Consider the following 24,619-nt stretch of genomic DNA (forward strand, 5'->3'; position numbering starts at 1 on the left):
AGTGTGACAAAATTATTTGAGTAAAGAATTCAGTGATACCAAACCAACCTCATTTTTCTACCTCACCTGGTCATATTTGTATAAGTATTCGAAACTGCACCATTATTCATTTAGGAAAACCCTGTTTTTACTGATAATTGTATAATTGTTTGTCAACCTAATACAATTTCACATTAAAAGGCCAGTTTTATACTTAAGTTTCATTGATTTTAATTTGTGTATGATTCGTCATAACAACCTAAATCTGAGATTGGCAGATTCTTTAAGCAAATCCTTATTGAGTCAAATTACAATAGCTTATATAAAAAGCTAATTGATAGCTAATAAACCAGACTGTATGGATTGCAATAACTGTAAATTCGTTTAGTGATTTTGTAATTTGATTTTAGGTACCTGGAGTTAGAACTTGAACATATTAGCAAACTAGTCCACAGTAAGAGCTTTCTCATAGAGTTCTTTATGCTAAGGGCAAACTCCAAAGAATACATTTTGAGGGTAAGTTTATTGTAATTCTAAGTAAAATTATAGTAGTTTACGTAACGGTCACGTAACAATAGTCTTTAAGACACAAATAGAAAACTTGAAGTACGAGCCTTGGTGAGTGCCTTTAAAGCTGCTACCACTACTTTACCTACAAACATTTTCGATAACTAACAATCACTACTCATAATGTCTAAGAGAGGTTATGTTTTTGTTTATAACCTCTCACAGCCAGTGATTGTGATGCAACGACTCATTGTCCCAACCACTCACTCATTCATTGTATAATCAATTAAATTGGCCTTAACCGCTGATAAGTTGTCACTCAAAGTATTATAAATTTACTTCTTTTCTCTCAATCCTCAAACCTTATTGGTCCAAACTTGTACTGTAAAGTAGCAAAACAATGATGTTAAGTAAGTAAACAATACTGTTACCGGTAAGTGAATATATAAATTCTAAGAACTGATTTGAAAAGGCTAGTTTAAAATTGGTGGTATGTAAAATTAATAATGTTATCAATCTGAACTTTTGAATGAATACAAGGCATTATCTACAATGGTTTGTCTGTAAATTAAGGTCTCCAAATAGCTCCTGTCACGACCATGTGAGCTAGTTCAAATGTTACATTAGCGTTGATTTTTTTTTTATTTATATGAAAAAGAACTACTACTTCTACTACTACTACTAATATTTACTCTACACACTACTATACAATATATTACTGCTATACTATATAGTATTTACACTACTTTTTTCTCGGTTTCCATCCAAGTGTGTGAACGAAAATGATGTGAAGAAAAATTGAATCTTTCACCAAGTATCAGTTGTGTTCTGTGATTATAGATCTCTGCAGGAAGGGAATCAACCCCTATTGAAGTCCGTTGCCAGTAGAAGGATGTGTATACAGAACAGGGCAGTATTTCCAAATAAGCAGGCTAGGCACCCGTCTAGGGCGGCAAATTTTTTTTCTGATTGGATACAACAACGTTGCATTCCATGTATGGAAAACAGAATCACGTTTTGCATGTAAACGGGAAACAAAAACGTCTGTAAAAATGGTTCAAAATGTTTTAGATTTGTTGATGCAGCATGCAATTGCCTGCTGGATTTTATGGATTACTTTTCCATAAAAACAGCTGGCAGGGCATGTATTGGGGTAATCTTGGGGCTGGGGTGGTATGGTCGGTGAGCGCACTGACATGGGTGGGGGGGGGGGGGGGGCTAACTTTGCTGCCTAGAGGCGGCAGATAGTTAAATACGACCCTGATACAGGAGAGTGTCAAGACGTAAAAGATGTGCATTAGTGGTAGTTTGCAGGAGTCTGTCAACTTGCGCATAAGGATGGTAGTGCGTTTTCATTTGTTTCTATATTTCAAAACAGCGATTAAAGTTAAGGATACTTTGCTTGCTTATTGACTTGTTAAGACTACCAGGGTTTACTGTTATCGTTGGAAGTCTTGGATATGCCGCCTTTAAGTTGGACAATTCCTCGTTTACACTGTGATACAGGACAAAATGCCCTTAACTCACTGTCTCAAATTAAACTGATGAATCATCTGACACACACTGTCCAACACTTGTTAAAAATTGTGCAACATTTTTGCAACCACATCTGAGCTCAACCCCTATGTATATTTTCTACGTCTAAAAACTTTACTTCTTTCAAGTTGTTAAACTGGTAATCAACTTTAATAGCTGGGCCCTGTTTCATAAAATACTAGTCCCGTATTTACCTGTCCTTAATTTGTATTTCATAAACGTTTTTATACCGCTAGTAAATACTAGTGTATTTTACTAGTCATGTGACCAAAACTACTAATCACGTGAGACGTGACCAACTTTACAAGTGAACTCTCAACACTAATTGCTAACCTCAATCACGGGTTTTCTGACGCTTCATAAAGAGTTTTAATTTTTTTTCCATTTGATACTAAAAATAAATAGCTGTAGAAACTAATAGCTGTCTTCTTTTAATTAATAACTATATAGACATATAAGTAAAACAATCAAATATTATTTATCAAACCGCTATTATTTATGTTCATCAAATGAGCCCGCCGCCGGCATCGCCGCAAACAAACACGGTCATTGTAGTAGCCGGTTGTAGGCCTAGTTGCGGTGCTCAACAGTTGGGTGGAAGTTGATTTGTTGCTGCCGCATTCACTGTGGTTTTTATAGTTTATTTTTTACTCTGACGCATAAAATTAAGTTTATTATAAGTAAAGAAAAGAAGACTCAAATTTTGAATGTAAATAAATCGTCTAGGGACATTTTGTTTGGAACGTGTTTTCAAGTACCCTAACCTATGTTTTCAAATATTCGAATGCATAAAAATATTTGGGTTGAAAATCGTTTGGTGATTTTCTATTTTTGAGTCTACAAACCATGAATAATAAGCCTAAATGTTTATTGATGTGTCGAATAATTGCAAATCTGGTACAACAATGGAGAATTAGGTTTTCAAGTATATTAAAACATGGCCCAAACGCCATGGCAGGGCGTAGCTCAGAGGTAGAATTCTCGCCTCTCATGTCGTGGGTCCCTAGGTTAAAACCGGACTACTCAGTATTCTTTTTGTTCGATTAATTAAACTTTTATATTTTTCCCACTTAAATGACAGCGCTAATCAACATTTATTTTTTTATCACTTTGAATAACAAATTCAGGACACCTAAATGAATTAAAAGTAATGTTTTTATGATAAGCAGTTCAGTCCAATACACAAAATCAATTGTTACAGGCCTACAAAATTGTTAGTACCTCACAGGGTTTTAGCTATTTAGGGAAGCAAATAATAAGCATCTAAAAAAATACTATGTAACTCCTCTTTAAAATTTTCTTACTATAATTTCCTATTAAAATGTCTTTAAATAAAACCGAGAGCCTTGGGTGTAAAATAATCTGATTAATGTTGCAATGTTGGATACATTTTTGAAGATACAATACGGTATGCGGTTTAATATGGTTTCGCTCAAAGCCTATTTTTTCTCCGTGTTATTATAGCTTAATAGTTAATAAAACCATGAAACTTAACTAAAGTAAAAGTAAGCTTTCACACTAATTTAAAACTTATAGAATTATTCTAATTGGGTAATGTACATCCATCAATTTCACTCATTTTGTGCTTAGCCACATTTATTCATTTTAATTTGTGTCTGATAATTATCATTTAGCACTCACAAAACTATTTTTTAATCTAAAATTGCAAACGGGAGCCAATTTGCAAAAAGGAACTTAATAATTAATTTTTACAATGATGTCAGTAATGAAATATCACTCTTTTCAAAAATACTAGTCTACTACAAATAATACGGGTGAAGAGAGGTTGGTAGAAAATGGCAAGAATTTACAAGAGTAAAACTTTATGAAACACACTTGCTGCCTACACTAGTAAAAACCACTAGTAATACTAGTCCCTACACTAGTAACTAGTATTTTACATTAGTAAGTTTTTGAAACGTAGACTTGTAAAATACACTAGTATTACTAGTCCATGGACTATTAAACCATGGTTCTATGGCCTACCCACACTTTCAAGTTTCAAGGTAAGCTAGCTGCTATCCTCCTTTTTCTACCATTTAAAATCCTGGCCTAGAGCCTTTCCTTAAGGGGACTGTAAACGCCTATATTAATCAATGTTAACTTTATGCAGCATATCTTAAAAACTATACAAGATAGAGACATAATTTTTTTTTTGTACTTTTCATTAGCCTTTTATTTAGTATGCTACATGAAATTATTTACCTAGGTTAAAATTTCAATTTGTACTGGAATTTTTAAATTTAGACTTTTTTTCGATATTTTTTGTAAATAAAAAAATTATTTACAATACTGTTTTTAATGAAATTTAAAATTACCATGTAGCATACTAGCTAATCATATCAGGATACTGTCATAAAAATTTGGTAAGTCTATCTTATATAGGAGCTGAGAAAACTTACATCTAAGTTATAAAATATTCACTTTCGGAAAGAGCAATTTAATAAAAAACATACCAGTTTTCGTTAACTTGCAGGTTCCTCTTCTGTTCTCCTCTCCTCAGTAGTGTCCAGAGCTGTAGGTTGGATTGTCAGGATCTTCAGCTTCCTCATACATATCTTCCAGCCTCTTCCTCTTCAAATCTCTCAGATTTCTGATTTTTTTTTTAAGGTCTTGAGCCCTTTTTTCTGCTTCCTGAAGGCGCGACTTTTCCAGCTTTGCAACAGCCTGCACTAAGTTTTTCCCTGGCCACAGTCCAAATTTTTCCATGATTTCCACTTTGCTTCTGAATCCATCATTAAAAGCACACACTGCTGAATGCACACCATATTTCAAAGTTGGTAGAGTTACAAAAGTACGTTTAGGAATAAATGACCATATCACGTTATTCAAGGACTCGTTCGGGTTTTGAGTCTTTCCCTTCACGCACTTTTCAAGGAGTTTAACATCAGAAAGGTCTGTAAAAATAGGTCTGATTGCAGCCATTACATTTTCTGGTACATGAAAATGTTTGCTATGGTCATATTCTTCCTTTGATTTGAGGCATTTCTGAAACTTGCACCAGGTCTCAGCATCGTTGGGGCAAAGGTCATGCATGGGCTTATCATTTGATGATGCTACATGATAATACAAAGCCCAGATAGCTTTATACATAGCATCTACACTGGTTGTATTACGCCTAATAGCTAGTCCATAATAGGTTTGTAATTTTTGAATCACAGCCAGTGTAAGTTTGTTTTTGCCCGACAGCGATTGACCGTCGCTAAGTTTTTTCCTCATCTTCTTCATATTGCGGAGGCGCGTTCCCATCCGCTTTTGGACGTGTCCAATGCACTCAAGTTTGTTAATGTCTACATCTCCATAAACCTTAGCCTCACTAACTGATAAAAAGGCTTTGGAGTCCCCATCACCGAGATAGTTGACATACCAAGCACCATGTACGGATTGCAAGAAAACTAGTCCCTGGACTAGTAAATACTAGAATAGTATTTTTTATAAAACGGGCCCCTGTTGACACCTCAGTCCACAGACATCTATTTACAGAATACGATTCATACTTGGTAGGAATGTCGATTTTGTTCACATAGTATTTGGCTATTTTGAGTACACTAATCGGCCCATAGGGTTGGGAACCAGCTAGAATAGTAGTGGATGAATAAAAGTATGTGTGATGTTGGTCCTAGATTATAACTTAGCTCAATAGAAACCTTAATCGAGAACCTTTAGTTGTGAAAACCTTGTATTAGTTAGAGGGTCTCTGATTATTAATATTTTGATTTCACTCTGCAGGAACTACGAGAAGCGACGCAGAGCCTCAATCAGAATCTAGAAGAGTTAGCCTTAGTGTTTGACAAGCTGAATGCAGTGTATCGGCAAAAGTTGCTGCAGAATGTCAAGTGGCAGTTGGCCAGTCCAGTGAGTGCTGTGGACAGTCAAGTCTCTGAAAGTTCTCTAGTCACACGAGTGGTCATAGACCAGTCCGATATGTACACCAATGTACTGTCTAAGATGGCAGACTTCATAAATGAAGATAGTCCACCAAGTAAGAAACACTTAATTAATGTACCTGGTGAGAACATTTAGTGTTATAAAAGGGTCTGACTAAGCTGAGCCTGGGTTGATGAAGGCTGTATATGCTTCAACTGAACTTGCAAGAGGTCATCAGCTGGGTCAAATGAAGTATTCAAATTAAAAATAGTTAGTTTACATCTGTGCTGCAAATAAATTTTAGGTAATGTGTCTGTACATTTTTCAATTGGTATGAAGTATTAGTATTATGGATCATTGTGTATGAATTTGAACGGATGGTATTGTTGCCCTCCAGAGACCTCAAAACCAAAAAGTAAATTGGTCCCGGGTTAAGGATTTACTATGAGACTTTGTTTAATTGCTTAGTCCCAATATGGCATATTGGCTTAAAGTGATATACCACGCTAACCCCGTATAACATCGTAATCATCAATCTTGTAAACGTTTATGTGACTTGTGCAGGGAACCGTAAGTTGGCAATGTGGGTGCTTCTGGAGTATGTGAGATCACTGACGGATCATCAGATCCCAGTACAACACTATCTTCATGAGTTGGTCATCAACTCCTTGATACTCAATAAAGCCTATTACCAACTTCACCAGCTTCTGCAATATTTTGTCGTTTCTGACTCTAAGCCTCTGGTACGATATTTATTAAGTTTTCTAGATTATTTAAATTGATCTTACAGTTGTTTGTCAGACACTAAACAAACTGTTTAACTATTTTACTTCTTGTTTGCCGTGACCAACTTGAATAGACCATTTTGTTGTATTTGTACACAAGTAGTTAATTTTCGAAGTAAGGCTTCTATGGTCACAATCACTAACACTAAGTCATAGGTCTTCTGGGCATGACCATGTTGGAATACTAGGAAAATCACTAGTTGCTGACGTTTCAGCTTCGTTGCATATATAGACCAGGATCTGAAGGGGGTTGAGTATGCATGGAAAGCATACCTATTACATACATACATATTTATTTCATCGCATCCACTTCTATCATGAATCGACCAATGCAATGTTGTAGACCTAATCGACAAATAGAGAGACAAGTGTAATGCTTGTTTATTACTTGTAGCATTGTTATGCATAAAACTGAATAATGCAACTATTAACCTAGTAGTACAATTGTCAATTTTATTTCAAGACTACCAGTGATTAAATATGCTCGCTTTAAGAATCAATCATTCCCAAGATAAAAACTATTTTTCATTTTTTGTTCAAGTTCATAAAATAATCAGTATTCTCTTCTCATACTCTCCCCTAGAGAAGTATGTGTTCTGAGTTATGTTTTGCAACTTGACATCATTTATACTGTTCTTGTTAATATACAGTTGATTTGTTTCAAGTTTTATAAAAAATTTTACCTTTGACCATGGTTAGAACCAAGCAACCCACCTCCATGTCAAAGCTGTGGCCAATTTTAGAATGAAATATAATGTTGTTGAATCGAGTAAATGTATTGATGTAAATTACTGATTTTGATAATATATGGGTACGGGAGCTTTAAAAATAAAAATAAAAAACAGTTTAGTGTAAACAGAATTTATTATTTTACATCAACTATCACATTAAACACAACTGAGGGCGAAAATAGAAATTTAGACAGTAGCACAATCTGTTTGTAGATCATTCATCTCAGTTATTTTATATAAAAAAATTGGCTATACCTGGTGATTATACTCAGGTGGAGCAGTATTGTCACCCCACAAGATTAGTAATGTCACTCCTCTAATCCTCCGATACAAAAGTTATGAAATTCTCAATCAAAACCAAATCTGTCCTTTACTTAGGCTTGCTTGCTGTTGTCCCTCGAGAACCTGTACCCTCCAGCCCACCAACTAGCCTTGGACATGCTGCATAGGCTGAACACTGCCAGCCAAGAGATAACTGAGGTTCTGCTCTCCAAGCACCAAATACTGCCTGCACTTAGGTACTTGCACTAAAACAAGAATGAAATCTCAAGTCTGCATTGCCACTTAATGAGCATCCAAACACAACAATCCTCTTTCTAAAAAAAAAAAAACTAGGGGTGTGCGAGTACTCGAATCTTCAAGCTTTTTGGTCGAGCTTTTCATTATTCAGCTCGGCTGGAGGCATTATGAAAAAGCTCGAAGATTGAGCCGAGCTTTTAATACCAAGTAAAAACTAAAATAACACTTAATTTGTGCCGTACAATTGAAAACAAAGTTATCACAATTCTACGTTGTTCATGCATTCGAGGTTTGATAAGCACGAAGCTCGGCTCAGTCAAGACGCAATTATTATCGCTTGCAATTTTTTAGGAGATACGATTAAACTATCACCTATCGCATTGTCTTTTGAACACAGCTATTCAATCAATCAATCAAATCACTTTATTTGTCCTTGTACATGTCATTACAAGAAATGGCGTCAAATATAAAACTAAAAAAACAATACAATTATAAATTTAAAAAAAAAACTACCACTACTGCTTCATAATTTTGTTGTATTCATAAAATTCCTCTATTACAGGTACATGGGTTTGTTGATCAAATATATTTTCAATTTACATGTTAGTTTGTTATTGTTTTTTTCTGATCTTAGTTCATTCGGAAGTGCTTTAAAGAATTTATTGCCAATGTATGTCGTCTTTTTTTTAAAAAATTCCAATCTATGTTTTTCAAAATGTTTTTGGTTAATTTCAACATACTGATATCGGTCGGAAAGGTATGACTTAAACCAATTGTATGCAACTCCCTTGACACCAAAGTTCAATAATTTATCAAGTAATAGATGATGATTTACGCTTTCAAAAGCTTTTGTTAAATCCATAAATATGCCCACTACGTTCTCCCCTTTATCTATGGACTCTATGATGGATTCAATAAAAGAAACGGCTGCAGTGAAAACCGATTTTCCGGGCCGAAAACCGTGCTGGGACATATCTAGAATGTTTGAATTTTCTAAGAATTGGGATAATCTTCTGTACACAACTTTTTCATAAATTTTTGAAAAGGATGGCAGAATCGAAATTGGACGATAATTGGACATGTCTTTTGTAGAATCTTTTTTATGTATAGGTACAACCTTGGATATTTTTAATTTTTTTGGAAAAATGCCAGATATTAAAGAAGAGTTAACCAGATGAACTAAGATTTTACATAGGTGTATTTTTGCAGATTTTATTATAGTTACAGGAATTTCATCAAACCCATATGATTGCTTATTTTTTAAAGAATCTAATATTTTAATAATTTTGTTTTCATCTGTGGGCTCACAGCGAAAAGTCTGATTATGAGGAGAGAAACTACTTGAAAGACTATTTTTCTGTACACTAGGTTCTATATCTGGTTTTGTTTGAAGATCTTTTATACAGTTTATAAAATAATTGTTTAACAAATTACTTATAACTAAAACAGATACATTCTTATTATCTACAGTCAATTCTAGATTTTGTTTGTTTTTGGGCAGAACTCCAACCTCAGTATTTACTATTTTCCAAGTTGTTTTAATGACATTTTCTGATTCATTTATCTGCTTATTATAAAAATTGGTTTTTGAATCTTTTAACATTTTCCTATATAACTTATTTTTCTCTTTAACACATTTCTTCAATTCTTTATTTTTTGTTACTCTAGCTTCTTTTTCTAAGTCAATAATATTGTTTCTTTGCTGTTTTATTTCTTCTGTGACCCAGGATTTTTGTTTATAATTTATCCTTTTAACTTTTTTAGGAAAAGCTAAGTTAAAATGATACATAAAAATATTGAGAAACTTATCATATTTGTCCTCCACACATGAAAAATAAACTTCATTCCAGTTTTCACTTTTAAGTGATTCAAGAAATAGGTTTACATTATCTTTTGAAAAGCATCTCTTATATTTTGTTTTATTTCCACCTTCCCAATGAGGTATATCAAATAAAAAATCTAAAATTTGACCATCGTGGTCAGAGAGATAAGTGATCACACCTTCTACTTTAGTTTGTGCTTTTGAAATAGATGTAAGGAAATTATCAATACATGTTTGACTTTTTTCACTTATTCTTGTGGGAAATGTAACTAAGTGAGACATACCATGACTACTCAACATATTGCATAGTGCTTTACAATCTTTTTCGTTATTAATAATATTTATATTTAGATCCCCAGCAATTATGAGATTACTACAAATAGGAAGTAGATTCATTATTAACTCGTTTAAAAGCTCTATAAATTCAAAAGGATTTGTGCTCGGGGAGCGATATATGCCTACTAGTACAAACATATTTTTATTAACTATGAATTTCACAGCACAAAACTCAAATTTTTTATCTACTCCTAGATTATGAATTTTGATTTCTACCACCTGCTTCCACTTAATAGATTTACTAGACAAAATAACGACACCTCCTTTTGTGGTGGTCTCTCTACAATAATAAGAATTGACACTAAAATTTTTTATATTAAGTCTGGCCATTTCATCATTTTTTAAATTATGTTCAGTTAATACTACGATATGGGGTTTTATTTCATCTAAAACTATTTCCAGCGAGTCAATCCGTGAAATTAAATTTTCAATATTCTGATGAAATATTCTTATATTTGAAATATTTTTACTTTTATTTTTTGAAGTTGATGGGAATTGACCTAAGTTGGAGTTTTTTCCATTTCTCCAAAACCGTTTAAAGAAGCAGGAGGTATGACATTATCGTTTTCCTTACAACTATCACTCTTTCCACTATTTTCTTCATCTTCCGTGTTATCACCTCTAGACACATTCAGCACTTCATCACTAGACACAGGGGTTGATCGGGTCGACAGCGGTGGATATTCCTCCATAGACATCAGGTTGGTTGTTATTGTGGAGTCAGGCTGATGAGGAGCTCCTATACTGGCTTCCATGGAGAGCTGTGAGGCTACACCAGAGTCACTGGAACCAAGGGATGTCGGAGTCATGCTGTCCTCTCTAGTCAGGGGTGTAGCTGTTGTTAGGCTACTTGTCGCATCTGCCAGTTGAACATTTAGCAATGGGTCTTTGTGTTCATGGAAACTACTTTTTGAGTAGTATTCACTATAAAGCTTATTTACCAAAATCCTGTTAATGTAATTAATAAATGTAGTGTGTGAAAGTCCATTACGGAGGTTTTTCTTGGAGGTATCATCATAGGTCACAACAAGAACATCTGCTCCAGTGTATGATTTAAACTTTAATATATTTTCTACGAATTGGATTGGATGCACTCGGTCCCTAAGGCAACCCATGGCGGGACAGACTAGCATTCCCAGATTACGAGCTTTAAAATCTTTCATCAGATTAGTGAAAGCCATATCGTATGTATCCTTATAGTCTGAGAAATTGTTAGCATTTAGGTAGTATAGAGGTTTAGTCACCAGGCCATATACACTTGCTCCAGATGTTGTTTTCTGATAGGTTAAATGATCACTGCAATAATCTGTGCTTTTTGGCTTCCCAAATTTATCTCTAAATCTTGTTGCTACTCCTTGGGACATTTGCTTACTACTGTCCAGGTCGGCTGAGATGCAGTGTGCAAAAGCCACCTGCGCATCATTGCGGTACTGCTCTATGACCTCACTCATGTCTGCCACCTCTATGATCTGTACTGTTTTATGTGCAGAGACAATGGTTCTTCGCTTGTTAAATTCAAGGTTCAAGACATAATCTGCAATTCTGCGACTTAAAACTTGTTTACCTAGTTCAGGTGTTGGCCGTGCAAAGTAAAAAACCCCCTTTTGAAATCGCTTATATTAATCATATTGATATTTTGCTGTTTCAATTTATAATTTAATCTGTATATTTTTTTGTTGATTATATTATCCCATGCAAGGTCATGGCGATGTACTTGGGACACAAAGACAACATTGGTGTGTTCATTTGCTGACTTGAGATTCTTGTATAATTCAGGTTCATTCGTAATCTACAACGCAGTGCGAGATGTGTGATTGGCTCGTCGCTATGATGACACACAGTTGCTGTGACAACCTACAGTGCGCACTGAGCACGGGGGGGGGGGGGGGTTTATGGGGTAAAAATGGGTTTTTTCCATTTTTGACCCTAAAAACAAAAGAATTTTGCAATTTATTTCTAAACCATTTTGTAGAGCTTAAAAAAAGAAATAATTTAGTATAATGAAGTGCTGTTGTATGCCTAACTATTACTGAGAAAAAAAAAGTGTAATTTAAAATTCCCATGTTATTTTTAAAAATTCTTATGGAGACAATGAAAACTGTTGTAGTTTACTTGTTTATGGATATAAGTTGATAAAATTTGGCAAATTTATTTATTTAATCACATACTATTGAAGTATGGTCAAAAACACTTTTTACCTTCCCCGTTGCAGTAAACCTAAGCACTTGTTAAATCTAGTTATTTAAATTGGGAATATGGGGAATATTTGGGGAATGTCTTATTTATGGAAATATTTTAGTAAAAAGGTCAGACAAGTTGAAATTTGCTTAGTCTGCAGGTTTGCTGCAGCGGGGGTATTTATTTCTGTTGTTAGATTTTCATTTAGCCTATCTTTAATATGGTAGTTTTTAATGTTTTTAGAAAGGTTTAAACTTAAATTGGCTAGTTGGAATGTATCATTGCTGCATACATTTTTTCTTTGCTTTAAAAACACCCCATTAAACCTCAAAAATACTTAATGGAAGGACATAAAGACAAGGGTTGATGTAGTATAACCAATCCATTCAGAAAATTTGGTAAAACAATACAAAAATGGTATTGGTATCGAGAATAGATTTTTCAGGTATCGGTATAGAGAATCTATAAATTTTGGTATCGGCACATCACTCATTTTTATACCATGAAAAGAGGTGAAAAGTATGAGCCTTATGAAAGCAGATAACCCTACTCAGTAGCTTGTGGGGAGCAGTCAAATATTACTGTATTTTACTTGTTCACATAGTTGGGACTTTGTAAGCCTGGCCCCGAAAAGGTCAGTTATGACAGGGTGTACTGTAATAATTAATAATTATAATATAAATTACATTAAAAGTTAACAATGTTTGTTTTGTTATTCAGGTACGCCATAGAATCTGAAAACGAAGACCAGCTGTCAGGGCGTAAGTTTCTCGAGTTAGCTCAAGCGACTGAAGACAAACTAGTGTTTTACGCTGTTTCTACTTACTTTGAGGCTAAACGTGCCTCAGTCAACGGTTCTGTCCCTTCACTGAGATGAAGGTTGAATGTAACATGCGGTACATCTTAATTCAACATTCTTAATTTGTGTTATTTTCACGATCGGAAGTAAATTATTTTTGTTAAAATACTATTTTATGTATTAATTAATTGACTTAGTTTTATCAAGACTCCATGGCATTATGTCCTATTATAATATTATTATAATAAATATAATAATAATATACAATAATAATAATAATAATAATATAATATAATAATATTATTATTGAAAAAAATCCATATAATTCCTTAAAATGATTTTCCGTTTTTAGTTCTAAAAAACCATTTAGAAACAATAAAATCAAATAATTTATTTATCCATTAAATAAATTAATAAAAATTATAAATTAATAAATAATAATAAATATTATAATAATTATAATAAATTAATAAATAAATTGCCTGATAACAATCAGGCAATAGGCCAAGTCAAGACAATAGAATTATACGTTACTGAACATGTTTAACAATGCTATAAACACTTCTACACAGAATAACAAGGGTTGTCCAACAAACACAATTTAATCTTCTGCTGGAACGGTTTTTCTGTTAGCGTTTTCAGGCTTTCTGATTGGCTAATAAACATATAAGTCTATAAACTGGGTATTTGAGCTACTTCTAGTTGCATGATTTCTTGATCCCACAGTTTCAATACCACTTATATTTGCCTTAATACTACAGAGACGTTTCAGATTATACAAATTTATAACTGTGAGGATCTAAAATACATGGTCCAGTGCCAATGAAAATAGCTATATTAGCCATTTTCAATAGGAACACTATTTTTAGGTTGTGCAGTTTTAGGCAGTCAGAGGCCAGCTTTAGTGGTGGTGACTTTTTTCAAGCGCTCTTAAACCAGCACCATTTACAAAAAACCTGTTTTTTTTTACTTTCATTGATAGCAGTTTTACTTTATGTATAATTTTATAAAAGTTTTCATAAACGTTGTGACACACATTGAGTAAATTTGAAAATAAAATAATTTGACTGTGAAAGACAGCTAATGATTCCACGTTGTTTATATAAAAGTTGTGGCCAATTGAGCACAAAGGTATGAATAATTATTACTTTTAGGGGTTTAACAAAAACTGTAATCCCTCTAGTGGTTTTCCATGCATATAATTTATTATTTGGTATCTTTTAGAAAAAATATTTCCATTCTAGTCCTTATCCTTTCTCTTAATACATTTGATATTGTTATTAAGAATATTTTTTTTATTATAATGTTATCGCTAGATTGTTAAATATATAAATATTGCATATTTTATGTAATTAAAGTATTTGTATATCAAAGATTGTTTATTTACTAACTCATCATGTTCATTTCCCATTTTAAGGACTTGAGACATATTTTAGTTACAAATTAATTGAAAGGTGTTTATTAAACAAGTGTTACTCAGACATACAAATTCTGCTAAGAATAACTCTTGTCTTATTACAATACATCATCAAATAGCAAAATTGTAACTGTTACAACACAATACTTAACCATATTAAAAAGGTTTCAACATCCGTTCAATTGCAGCTTCGCTATTTGCATTGTTATTGCTTATTAAAAGTATCTCAAGATTTAATTCAAAATAATTCAATGCCAATATATAATACAAACAACTCCAACATTTTGTGTTGAGGAAGACTAAGCATATAAATTCAAATTCATATGTTTGGCATGCTTTAGGGGGCTTTTTTCTTCAAATTAAATACACCCGCCACAGCAAGCAAACCTGCAGACTAAGCAAATTTCCATCCTGATTGGATTTTCACTTAAATTTGTAAGATTATTCCCTATTTAAATAACATTAAGTTTAACTAGTACTTTGGCTTGCTGCTACAGGGAAGGTAAAGAAGTGTTTTTGTGAAATAATAATAGCTTAGGATGAAATAAAGCAATTTGCCAAATATACCCATAAACAAGCAAAATACAACTTTTTATCAATCGATCAAAGTAACTTTATTCATATTGCACATTGTGTGTCATTGTAATAACTAAAACAACTGTATTAAACCTAAGACTCCTTTACAGAGAATATTGTTATTATCAATAAATCAAATTTCAGGAAGTTGGAAAAAAATCTTCTAATTTATACATGAATCTGTTAGTGAGAAATAATTTTAACATTTTTTAAATTAATTAAAATTAGTTATATTTTTTATATTTCCAGGTAAGCTGTTGAAATATTTAACACCACTATCAGGTATAAGATGGGATTTTCTCGTAAACTGATAAATTTAAATTATGTTTGTTGAACGCCAATTCACCCCTTCACTACCTCTCTACTTTCAATTCACTACCTTTTCTGGTCAAATACTTATGAAAAGAGTTCAATTTTAGTATTCTTCCATGATTTAATTTAATATAAAGGAGTATTTGATAAATGTATAAGCTAAAAACAGTCACAATTTTTAAAGTGCTCTTAAGCGTGTTCTTTTGATTTCAGTTTTACTTTTAACATAATGCGAACTGTTTTTTTTCTGAAACTCCAGAATGCTATTTAGATTAAAAGATGTGCCCCCATAAAGACACAAACCAAAAGAATGTGTGATTCAATTAAGGAATAATATACTATTTTTAAGGTTTTTAAACTACTAACTTTTGACATCTGTTTTAAAATATGGCATATGGCTTAAAAAGTGACATTTTTTAAAACGATTTCAACATGACTGTCCCTGTTGAATTTATCATCTTTATGTAATCCAAGAAATTTTATTGTTTTAACTTCATTTAGTATAATTGTATCCATAAAAATACTAAACTCAGCTGCATTTTTGCTAGTTGAAGAAAAATTGTATAATTAGTTTTTATTGGATTCGGTAGTAAATTTATTTCATCATTGGATACATTTGGAAAGCTAAACAAAAGAAGAGACTTCCACATCAGAATTTGAATTAGGATATTTTTATATTGATATCATCAGCAAATAAACAATCAAGATTAGGAGATTCTATCAATGAGGGAAAGTCAGTCAAGTAAATTAAGAGTAATATAGGGGCCCCAATATTGATCCTTGAGGGACACCATACTTAATAAGGAAGTGTAAGTAATTAATTGGTTATGGCTATTCATGTGATCAATTGGGACATACTGCTGCTTGCCTGTAAGATAAGATTAGTTACATTTAAGTTTTTTCAAGAAGTAAATCATGTGAGATGCTATCAAAGGCTTTTGTTAAGTCCAAGAATAATCCAACTACCTTTTCCTGTGAATCAATTGAATTAATTATAGATTCACAGAAATCAACTCCTGTGTCAATCACAGATCTTCCTTCTCTAAAACCATATTGTTCTTAATTTATTAAATTATTTTCCTCTAAGAAATTTTAAAGTTGTATATGCATAAATTGCTCAAAAGTTTTGGAAAATTAGCATAACAATGAGTGAGGCCTGTAATTACACATTTCCTCTGGGTTGCCATTTTTATAACCAGGTTTAATTTTATATTTTTTTAGAATTTTTTGGGGAAAATTTGTTGAAATTATAGAAAAGTTCATAACATGTAGTAATAGTAATAATAAATATAATTGAGCCTGTTTAATTATTGGCATTGGTATTTCATCCCAGCCAGTAGAACATTTATTATCAAAAGAAGTTATAATAATATCCAGCTCTTCATACGTTTACTTATTCTCCATAAAAATAAAATGGGAATTAATTTTTTTTTCTGTAACCAATTACTGTTTTTTCAACAATTTTTAAAGTCCCTTGTTAGTAGTACCATGGACTAAGGAACCAATTACTACAATCATGTTATCCAACCTTTACATACTGATAGTAATTTTGAAGCGATTTACGTATATTTATGTTGCAAATACTGTAGTCATATCCAAAATAAATTATAATTTGACCTATTTTTGTCTTTTGATATTTAATATTGTGTAGAAAAAGCAGATGGAGCCTTTTTTGTTTACATGACCTAATGTTGCAAGTGTGTTGTTTCAATGTGTATAGTGTAAGAGAATAAATCCACAAATTATTGATCAAATTCCACTCTTTATGCCTTGCTCACTACAACAGGAAGAGTAGTAGTCTGGTGATGTTGCCCAAATTTACTAATTTGGCTGACACCCTGAAATTGGTAATGTTAGATGAAAATAGACCCTGAAAATACAATAGGCAAGCTGTGCACTGCAACATCATTGAGTGGTAATAGTATGTTTAGTCTGTCTCTTTAAGCTGTGGTTGTACTACATTGATTTTGATAATAATTCAGTATGTTATCGTCCTTTTAGTCTAAACAAAACAGTACCCCCATTGCTGAAAAATTAGGGTTCAAAAGTTATTGCAGTTTTTGTGATTTTACCCTAAAAATATAGTTTTTCCCGCCACTTGCCCATATGACATGGGTAGTTTAGTTGACAAGCTACTAGGAAAAGTATGTGTCAGATTGCTGATACCTGTTATTTATTTCCTTAATTGCAGCTTTAATTTTTGCCTGTGAATATTTTTTTGTCCCAATTGGTCAGCATCTCTAATCGCCAATACCTTCTTCCATCTTTACCTGTCTATTAAGAATTTCTTTACATAATTCCTTCCATCGTATGATTTGCTGCCTTTTACTATGTCTCAAAATTTCTTGTTTTTGATTGGTTTTTTGGTTGTGAATTTCCTTTTAGCCAATGTTTTGGTTATTTTACATAGTTGATATTTTTAGTTCTCTGGCATCTCCCTGGCCAGCGCAAATACGCTTCAAAAAATAAAATAATTGTGTTTTTGGTCTCTGCATCATAATAATAAGTAAATATCGGTCCCGGGTCTAGGTCTTGCCGTTCCACCTACGGAAATACCTTCTTCTTAAGGGAAATTCGCTTCCGTCATTGGAGGGGTTTGTGTTCTGAAAACATACATGGTTTATCTATTCATGAACATTGTTAAGGCCAAAAGAACTGTGGAATTATACACATTTTATTGAACCAATAATCCAGTTCATTCGAAATTGATGATTCCAAATATTTAATAGTTAAATTTATATTAAATTAAATTTATTATTAAATTTAAGTTTTTAAAACTTATGTTGAAGTTGCTTCTAGAATGTTATAATTTTTTTTCCAACATTTCTGGAAGTGGATTAACTCCTCCCGGTTTTCAAGCGAAGTTAATCATTGATTAGGCTACACTAATCTTAATTAGCCCTCAAAAGGTGACCAATAAAAAGTGGGGTTTAAAAACAACTATTTACAACATATACTAACTTTATACAACAATAAAAAAATCAAGTACATAATGAAAAACAGAGTAAAAACTAAATTGACAAATATAATAATCCTGTAAAGAAGGAATGAACCTGGCTAACATAAAGGAATACAATATCATAGATATATCTTAATCTAATATATTATAATATACACAAGCGAATAAAAAACGCACATACACACATTCACCCATCAGCTCAGCAGTCGCGCAGTCACAGCAGCAACCCTAACTGCAGCAGAGACCATCTGCTCAACGTGAGACATTCTAGTGCCGTCTCAAATTGAGGACGTTTTAAGGCCCAATATAATTCCCAATTTAGATGCCTATTAATAAATAGATAAGAGAATTTTTAGTTAATGTAAATATTTCATTATGTTTTTGACGTAGCTAATGTATTTTTTTTTTTAATTTTGCTGAATAAACGACTTATCACTTACGTGAGTTCCGTACACTACTTTACCTTCGGCATTTTTTTAATTACTAACAATAACTCACTTCTAAGAGAGGTTATTTTTTCGTGTATCTCATTGCCACTGACGATGCACACGAATCGTTGTAACAAACACTAATTGCACCACTCATTAACAACTAAAATGGTCTTAGTTTAACAGCTGGGTCTATAACAGCTGATTAGTTTTTAAGTTCGAAGTATTACAATTTTACTTCTTTTCTCTCAATCGTTCAACTTCATTGATCCGTTACTCGTGTTGTTGAGTAAAACCTACAAGTAATTCTAGTAATTCTTGTTAAGTGAATCTTTTTAATTCTAAGAACTGAACTGAAACGGCTAGTTAAAAAAACGGACGTAGGTAAATTCGTTAAAAACTACTGTCAAAATATAGTCAATTCCCCGCTATCAATTATACAAACTAAATAGTACCATAAAATATGCCCTTGAAGAAAAGATGTTTTTCTTTGGATGAGCAATTCAAGCAGTTGAATGGAAGAAATACTTCCAAAAAAAAAAGATGGATCAAAATTCAAAAGAACATATGTTACCATTGTGATTTTCTTTTTGTCACCATGTAGGTCAATTGATGTTTCCTTTCAAAAGTTTAAAACTTCAAATATCTGGGTGAAATAAATCAGTAAAAATATCATAACGGCAATAAGCCTAGGTATTTTAGCTATCTTTCTTTGTACGAAGTTTCAGGCTAACTCACCCAGTTTTACGTTATGAAAAGACATTTTTGTAATATTATAGATATTACATTTGTACATTTTAAAATGTGTTTTGTGACTTGAAGGTACCTACAATTTCGTTTACACAGATTAATCATATGATGTGTGCCTTATATCCCCATCAAAGTTGTGGATTTTCCCTAGAAACTTTCCCGCAACATTTGCCAGTGACTTTTTGGTTTTAAATTTAACTTAAGTGTAAACTAGTAAATACTAGAAGCTAGACATCAATGTAAACTGCTTATAAATCAAATTGAATTGTTATACTGACAAGTGTTTATAATAAAATATTAATGTACAGTATATTACAAAACATGCATAAACCATAGCACATAATAATAATAATGAATATTATGTGCTATATGACATAAATCCGTAGAAAGATAAGAGATATGCTCGAGAACTTGCTGAATAGTAAACTTAGCTTCAGTTATATGATCAGTGATTGCACTATGTTACACCCTTCACAACCAAATTAATTTTCTGCATTGATCTAAACTAATTCTATTGGGAATCTTACATCTTCTAGGCACTACTTTTTAACAGCTCCCACCGTCTGACCTAGAACCTTGTTTACTCATAGATTTTTTGTTTTCGCTCTAAAGCTATGTCAGTAACCAAAGCAGTTTCTAAACAAATAAGTGCTGCTTTTAATTTTAAGGGGAAAGTCGGTTAGTGAAAACTTGTTTATAGCTTTACTTCATTATTTATTACAGTATGTACATATTTGAACACTGACTAAACACTAACATATTAAATAACAAACTATCAACTAACAATTATTAATCAACAATCATACTTTTTAACCTGTATAGCCTATACACATGCAATGGAAGATATATTAAAAGTGCATTTCATTACTGTTCGATAAAATAGAAACTAGGAAGATAATAGAGACCTAAATAAGCTCAGGTCAAAACACAACTTCAACCCCTTTAGCCTCCGTTAATTCTCTCATTTGAATGACCGAACTGTATTAATTAGATTGTCAGCATTATCATTTATCATTGTTCATAACTGCATCGTTTTGTAGATGCCTAATGGCTTCATAACTGTTTTATCAGTTCGTCAGTTCGTTTTCAGAAACGAGTGATATTCCGACCAGAAACTGCAATTTTTTTACAGACCTTAGAAAATCAGCATACGTTTTGGGGCTAATCGTTTCTGATTTATAGTTTGTACTTAATCATATTTATTTTGTAGGACATTCTTGATTCCAAGTTGAAAGTGTAAAAAAAACTCTAACACGAGAACAAAAACGTTTGCAAATCCACCACATCAACACTAGTGACTTTGCATTCATGATACTGTAGCTACGTGTAAACAAAACACTCGTGTCCTGCAAGTTGAAGTATTTTTTATCCGTGATGTATTTTAGTTAAAGTAACAACCTCCTACGGTGTCAATAAATTTGCCAAATATAAATGGTGTTGACTGTATCTGTAAGTAAACTATTGAGGTTCATAAATTTGTTAATAATAGAGTAATTGAATACAATGTACGCAATTGCTCTTTAAAATCCGATGGACTTAAAACATTATTATAATATACAAAATTAAGCGTATGTAAGTGTTAAACTAACATGCGAAAGAAGTGTAAAATACGTGATGGAAACTATGAAAAACTAAATGTGATAAATGAAACCCCAAACTTACTACGTGTACAGCTTGTATTGTAAACGTTTGTTGTGGTTAAACCGTTGGTCTAATCAAAAAACGGAGAACACTTACTGTATTTAGAATTAAAAGAGCTACAATGTTGTATTATAATGTTTTTTTCCATCTCCACCCCTTTACCCATATATTTCGCAACATCAAATTTTGGTATTTTTCCTCATGTTTTTTGTTCAAACGTCTATTGCGTCTCAACCGTAGGTCTGGTCAAGAAACGGATAGTCCCTACAGTTCCTTATTTTTAACGATCTACAACTTTGCCTTTTAACATTTTCTTACATATTCACTCCTTCACCCCCAAATTCACGCTTGAACTTAAAACTTTGCACTTTTCCCTGTTTTTGGGGGTTTGGCTGCCCTGGAGTAGGTTGAAAAACGTTTGGGACATGTTTGACCTAATACTTATTTTAAATATGTATAAAGCTTATTCTTAACCAATTTTGGAATTTTTATTTGCCCTACCCAACCCTAAAAATGGGGGATGATTGAAGTTAAAATTTAAAAAAATCCCGATTTCGAAGATTCCCTTCAATTTAAAATTGAACAAACTTAAGAATATTTAAAATAGAACTAATGTTTTGTATACAAATTTTTATAGTGTACATTTTGTTCCATTGCGCCTTTCACCTATCTTCACTCCAATCCCAAAAAAACCTTTTGATAGTTGTGTCCTTGGAATTTAGTGATAAGCCCACTTACCCACTCATATTGGAGATAGAACTTTGAAATATGTTAGGAGTGTTGGTATTCGATCAAAATTACCTTAAAGATTTTTCAAATCGCATTTTCTTAATTTAACCCCCTCCATTAATTACAAATACCCCCAGGTTAATCTGATGGAGAATAAGCATGCGGAGAATAAAATGCGATTCCAAGCATGTTAAGGTCTTGGTAACCATTAGGTAAGTTACTCATGGTCGTAAATAATTTGAAAAAGTGAAAAAGAGGCCAATCTCATCTTATGCCATCCCAACCTACAAACCCCCCCCCCCCCTAAAAATAAAAACACTGAAAATTCATGTAAAACTGTTTCTAGACGTTCTAAAAACCTTCAATCATTGGGTTTTAACGCTGATAAAATTTACCGGAAAAATTCCTGTCACCCGTGGAAATAACTTATGACGGCAAATAGGCGAGTTGTTAAGAATAACGCGACAGTTTGAATTTTAAAATGTTTGTGCTTGTGTGAAATCCAGTATTTATCATAGCATCATTTTACCTAGAGTGGTGCAAATGAGAGGCAAATAAATTGTAGTGAACTCAGTTCTTGAATCAAAACAATTATATTCAAATTCTAGTGAAATCCAAACGAGGTTTCCAAGTTATCACTCTCCAACTAAATAAATATTTAAAAATACAATTTAATTTACACTGCAATTAGGTTTTATATTCACTAAGGACAAGTTAAGTTGTCCATACAGAGTATATAAGAGTAAACATACAATCACAGAAAAACTAGTAAACAAAGGGCTATGGTATTTTCTTATATAAATTTTACATTAATACAACTGCAAACTGTTGTTCATAGATTTTTTTAAATCGTAAAGAATTAGTGGCGTATTTTCTTAAGTAACTCTTAAGTTAAATACAGTACTGTACTTGATTGAGAACCCAGTATAAGTTAATAAATAATTTCATATTGATGTTCTTTGGTCCAGGATCATTTCTTGAGTATTAAAATGGTATAAAACTACCTGATTCCGTCTGTGACCCTAAAACGTTTTACAGATGAAATTTCTACAGCTGATCACTACAACAAAATTAGGCTCACAGACGGAATCAGGTAATTGTGTACCATTCATTTTAATAAATAATTTTAACTTTTGTAATTCAATTACGGCCATGAACATGGCAAAATGGTCATTCAGCTAATGAATTTGATTGGATATATTTAAATCGTTTTCAGCATTATTGACTACGGAGCGAGACTAGTTGGGCGGTAAATCGAGAAAATTTAATAGTTGCAGATGTATATGCCATCGTAAAGTATAGAATGCAGGCACTCTGTCCTGGCGTTCTATGCATTGCCTTAAGTTTTTAGGCAAAGTTTGAAATGAAGTAATAACAATAAGATTTCATACACTTTGACTTGGCATTGTGTATAATGCCTTAGTATTTCTTAGAATGTCTAGAGGTTTATCAGGAAAAGTATATAATAAATATCTTTGTTGTAAAAAAAAACTAATTACTTTACAATATTGAAATATTTAAGGAACGATTATGTAGGCAAAAAATGAACCAAAAGTCAACAAATAAATTCTAAAACTTTAGAATAATGAAATATTTAGTAAAAGGTTAGGCTAGTTTACTTTAGATTAGATCAGTTAATGCCAAACTACAAAACAAACGTCTTAAACGTCCTAAAACTGCGTGGTACTTTACCTGTAGTGCCATTCGGGCATTCTATGTAACGTCTAGGCAAAGTTTATAAATGGGCTTTATTTTCATACTTTGCCTGGTTCATTTTAGACAATTTATAGAATGCCTAGTACTTTTACAGAATGCTTGATTATATATTTTGCAAGAAACATATTAAAGAATTTAATAAACTTGTGTTTAATTAACTGACTTTGGTAGAGAAGAAAGTTTGTCATAGGAATTAGAGTTTCTAGATAATGTCTTAGTTTTAAATCGCCACTTTTCTAGATTTTATTATTACAAATTAATTTAAATCACTTATCAACATAAAAAGTCACCTTAATGAAAAGTACCAAATTTTTCTATTCTTATTAGGAACAGTTGGAATGTTTGTTAAATGGAACCATTGAAATTAAGTTCCACGAATTCGTGCTTTAAGCAAAGTGGAGCAATAAGTGATGTTCTTTTATTTCAGTCTCTATCGATTTTCAGTCCCTAAAACAATTTTAAGATTCCTTACAGATATAACACAGTTTAGATACAGTCTTAGCTTCCACTCATAGGTCAGTGAAGTGGAGAATCCTGACCACACCACAAGAGATTATCCATAAGATACAGTATTTATTTATAGTTAAAAACCTTTAGCGAATACAAAACAACATATTTTCAGTCCAGTGATTAGGTATTCATTTCAACACTTTCCATGCACTTATATGTATTCTAAAACTATCCAAACTTAATATTGCAATTTGCAATGTATTGATAGCTAAATTAATGGCTAGTATTTTAAAAGTAGTTTATAGCAAAAGGGGTACATTGGAGTGGTAAAATAAAAAAAAATCTGCGAAATTATAACTAGCACAATTCATTGATTGTAGTGATTTTTTCGAGTTAAAGCTCCAAACTTACGTGAGCGGAGGAACTTATCGGGTAAGCAGCTTAGTCTGGAGTGTTGGGTGCGATAACCTTGGCGAGTCGTGTCTTCTGGATAGCGCAGATGCATCCAACGGCGATCAGTATGCGCTTCTTGCCGGTGTAAGGGCTGTAGACGTATCGGGCGGCGAAGGCAGTGACACATAC

The 24,619-nt window shown here is 32.6% G+C and overlaps 1 protein-coding gene across 1 annotated transcript in view; it reads left to right on the top strand.

Moving 5' to 3' along the window:
• Positions 1–13,369, top strand: part of LOC129005654 (regulator of MON1-CCZ1 complex-like) — a 36,448-nt gene extending 23,079 nt beyond the window's left edge. Inside the window, exons 9-13 of the mRNA XM_054434614.1 lie at positions 390–495; positions 5,752–6,004; positions 6,454–6,632; positions 7,784–7,923; positions 12,981–13,369. Of these exons, the coding sequence (XP_054290589.1) occupies positions 390–495; positions 5,752–6,004; positions 6,454–6,632; positions 7,784–7,923; positions 12,981–13,137 (835 nt within the window). The 3' untranslated portion in view covers positions 13,138–13,369. The remainder of the gene's footprint in view (positions 1–389; positions 496–5,751; positions 6,005–6,453; positions 6,633–7,783; positions 7,924–12,980) is intronic.
• The last annotated feature ends 11,250 nt before the right edge of the window (positions 13,370–24,619 follow it).

The sequence above is a fragment of the Macrosteles quadrilineatus genome, unplaced genomic scaffold (genome assembly GCF_028750875.1).
Source record: "Macrosteles quadrilineatus isolate MER2022 unplaced genomic scaffold, UCM_ALF_1.0 Scaffold_28__1_contigs__length_1566739, whole genome shotgun sequence".
Taxonomy (NCBI): domain Eukaryota; kingdom Metazoa; phylum Arthropoda; class Insecta; order Hemiptera; family Cicadellidae; genus Macrosteles; species Macrosteles quadrilineatus.